Source organism: Tupaia chinensis, unplaced genomic scaffold (assembly GCF_000334495.1).
Source record: "Tupaia chinensis unplaced genomic scaffold, TupChi_1.0 Scaffold142100_1, whole genome shotgun sequence".
Classification (NCBI taxonomy): Eukaryota; Metazoa; Chordata; class Mammalia; order Scandentia; family Tupaiidae; genus Tupaia; species Tupaia belangeri.
This window is the reverse complement of record NW_006201951.1, coordinates 976,047-979,330: the sequence shown is the minus strand read 5'-3', so window position 1 is coordinate 979,330 and position 3,284 is coordinate 976,047. Positions and strand designations below refer to the sequence as shown.

Genomic DNA, 3,284 nt, shown 5'->3' with positions numbered 1-3,284 from the left:
CCCGCGTGCCGGGCCTCCCAGGCCTGCTGTGAGGCTGCTCTGCAGGGAGGGAGGGACCGCTGGCTGCAGCCGGTCCCCAGTGTTTCTCAGGGATGTGACAGGCCGAGGAGGGACCCTCGAGAGCCTGTTTACAGAGGCAGGGCTTGGGGCTACCGATTGCCCGTGACCACTCCAGTGTCCGCTCCTGCTTGCCGCGCCAGCTCACCAAGCCACAGCATGTCCCCGGGCCCAGCTCCTCCACGGCGAGCAGGGCGGGTCCTGCCTGAGCGCAGGTGTGTGAGTCGGCGGGCATGGTGACAGGACCACACACAGCGCCTGTACACTAGGGCAGGCCGGCGGGGGGACAGCACCGGAGGCCTCTTCCTGGGGAGAGGCGCCATTCGGGGGTGTCTCCAGCTCTGCCCATGGCGGGCCACGCCTCTGCTCAGGCGGCCCGCAGGCCTGACGACCACCCCACCCATAAAGCTGTCCTGTTTACCACAGTGTGCGTCTTCTCACTCGGCTCCCAGCGACTGGCGGTGGGCCCAGCCCACTGCCCGCTCTCGCCCAGGCTGCCAGGGCTGGCTGGCAGAGACGTCCTGAGATGCCAGCCTCGAGGCACGCAGCCTTTGCTGGGGGCGGCAACAGTGCTCTCCAGGACCCCCAGCTCAGCCAGCAGGTGCCCTGTGATGTCCAGCGGGGTCAGCACAGCCAGGGCCAGGACGCTGTGCATGCTGCCTGCGTCTCTCGGGCCCCTGCCCCCACCGCTGCCTGCAGCTCCCAGCCCCCGCCCACCACAGCCACTGTTGCCATGAGAACCCTCCAGGGTGGTGGAGAGAGGGTGGAGAGGGAGCCCGTGCTGTGGGGGTGGCTGTGGGTACTGCGCAGGTGCCCTGGGCCAGACACCCAGCTGATGGCATAGGTGCCTGTGAGGGGAGGGTCACACAGCGAGGTCGCCTGCGACAGCCGGCAGTGACGGGGCTCCAGTGGGCCTGGGCACAGGATGGGACCCAGGACCATCCCATCCCTAGCCAGCACTCAGGCTCAGCACCTGAGGAGGGGACAGGCAGGCGGAGGGAGGCTGCCACCACGCCGCCTAGGAGTGACAGCCCCAGGCCCACAAGGCCATGGTAGGCACAGGAGGGGTGCACGGGGGGCTTCAGCTCTTGGGGCTGCACAGGCCATCTGGCCGCAAATACCGGGCAGCCTCAGGTTTCCTGTGCCAGAGCGGATAGGGCCTGCAGAGAGGCTGCAGGGGCAGGAGTGGCCCATCTGCTCCGGCCTGGGGCTGTTGGCCAGGCTGCTGGCTGCTCGGGCAAGGTGTCCTGGAGGGGCAGTGGCATGGCCTCCTTTTTAGACCCCCATGCCTGTGTCCAGCGGATGTATCGAAGCATCATCCTGTCCTCTGCCTGGCCCCAGGTCCAAGGCAGTAGGAACCCAGCTCCTCTGCGCAGCCTCACCGGGTGCGGCCCCTTTAAGTGTGGTCCCTTCAGCTGCCACTGGTGGCAGCACTGAGCAGCCAGGCCCGCTCGGCCCGCTGCCTGGAAGCTTCTGCCGGTACCGGAGATGCAGCCGTGCTGGGGACACAGCAGAGCCGGGACGGTGGGTGCGCAGCCCACCAGGGTCGAGGCAGCGAAGCAGAGCCCAGGTAGGGGTTGGGGGTGAGCTGTCAAGTGCCCTGCTGTCACAGGCAGGGACTACCTTGGGGCTGCCAGAAAGGATGGGGGGTGTCAGCCTGCAGGCCATACCAGCAGGGACCCTGGGAGGGCCACTACCGGCCAGGCGAGGCAGGGTGACAAGGTGGGGAAGGCCACCTGGCCATCCACGTGGGCTCCGGAAGGGGCCAACCCCACCCCCATCCCCACGGGTGGGGGTGTCACCAGGGTCAGTTTCCAACAGCTGCAGGCGGCAGAGCCGGACTGTCACCTCTGGGTGGAGCCTCTCTCCGTCATCTGCCCTGGTTGCAGCCTGGCCTTGAGCACAGGCTGAGGGGAGCCGAGGGCGCAGTGCCACCTGCAGGGTCAGGCTTGCGTGGGTACGAGGCAGGGGTGGGGCGAGCACTGGGCACTGGCCCTGACCCAGAAAAAGCGGAGAGGGCCAGAAGCCCCTGTATACCTGGGTCACCAGAAAGACACCCACCGGAGGCCCTGGCAGGTGACAGCCTGGCCACCCCTGCTCACCTGGGCACTGTCTGCTGCCGGCCCCAGTCCTGGGCACCACATCCAGACACGAGCCCCAGGAGTGGGCCTGGCCCAGCCCGCCCAGCTCGGCGTGGGGAACTGCAGGTTTCCAAGGAGCGTCCTCAGCCAGAGCCAGAGCCAGAGCGGGAGGGCCCTCTCCAGGGAAGCAGGGGGGGAGGGGGGAGGGGGGGAGAGGCTTCCCCACCCGGCCTGACTCCCAGCTGGCAGCCTCCCCACCTAGTGCACTGCACAGACCCCCTGCACTGCCATGGTCCCACAGACCAGGCCTGGCCTCCCCGCTGCCGCGTGCGTGCCAGCAGTGCCTCTGTGCATCACGCAGTGGGGCGGGCTATTCTCGGGTCCGAGTGCCAACCTCCACAAGCTAGGTGGGTTTCAGCCACCCCCGGCAGTGGGGCTGAAGAAGGGCTCAGCTGTGGGCCCAGGCATGCTCTTTGGGGGCAGCTCCCCGGCCAGGGCCACACCAGGACCTGAGGGGACCCAGGCTCAGGCCCAGCAGACGGTCCCAAGAGCAAGGGCCCTGGCAGTGCAGCAGGAGGTGCCCGTGTCCCTGTGCAGGGCCTGCCAGGGCCACCCTCAGATGCTGCGCTAATCGGGTGGGCGACTGGTGGGCTGTGGAGCTGGCCCCTGTGAGCCGGTTAGGGTGGAGGCTGACAAGCACCAGCCCCAGCTGTGGTCAGAGGGCACAGTCCTGGGGGCCACCCCACCCTCCTGCCCTACCGGCAGGGCCTGTTCCAGAGGAGCTCTCCCCCTAAGCCTGCCCAGGACTCACTGGTGAGGGGAGCAGAGGCCCGCCTGCGCTCCATCCCTGGAAGAGGAGGGGACAGAGTCTGGCATCTGGACGCCGGTTCCTCCTGCAGGTGCTTCCGGAGCAGGCATGGAGCGAGCAGTCTCCCCCGAGGCCAGCAGCCGGGGCTGTGCCGCAGCTGGCTGCACCCCGGGTAAGTGGGGCCGGCACTGGGGCAAGCGGGCCTGGGCTTTGAAGGGTTCTTCCTGACGTCGTCTTCCCCCAGGGCAAAAACCCCGCAAGGCCGAGTGAGCGGGAGCCGCCAGCCTGGGGACCTCTTTTAAGATGACCCGCACGGACCCGCCGGACCTGCTGGGGTC

General features: G+C 68.5%; 1 protein-coding gene across 3 annotated transcripts; it reads left to right on the top strand.

Annotated features, from left to right (window-relative positions):
* Positions 1-14: 14 nt before the first annotated feature.
* Positions 15-3,278, top strand: LOC106733250 (CASP-like protein 4A2). 3 transcript variants are annotated; one of them, XM_014582053.1, is made up of 3 exons: positions 15-1,627; positions 3,038-3,118; positions 3,191-3,278. In XM_014582053.1, exons 1-3 carry the CDS (start codon positions 1,343-1,345, stop codon positions 3,251-3,253), a joined length of 429 nt encoding a protein of 142 aa, XP_014437539.1. In that variant the 5' UTR covers positions 15-1,342; the 3' UTR covers positions 3,254-3,278. The 3 variants fall into 3 exon arrangements, with proteins under 3 accessions (XP_014437539.1, XP_014437538.1, XP_014437537.1); XM_014582052.1 differs by having other exon boundaries at positions 2,934-3,118; XM_014582051.1 differs by having other exon boundaries at positions 2,904-3,118.
* The last annotated feature ends 6 nt before the right edge of the window (positions 3,279-3,284 follow it).

Coding starts and splice junctions, on each gene's coding strand:
- LOC106733250 (XM_014582051.1), top strand. CDS start 1,343: ATGCCTGTGTCCAGCGGATGTATCGAAGCATCATCCTGTCCTCTGCCT. Junction 1,628..2,903: donor GGCAGCGAAGCAGAGCCCAG/GTAGGGGTTGGG, acceptor CCCTACCGGCAG/GGCCTGTTCCAGAGGAGCTC. Junction 3,119..3,190: donor CGCAGCTGGCTGCACCCCGG/GTAAGTGGGGCC, acceptor GTCTTCCCCCAG/GGCAAAAACCCCGCAAGGCC.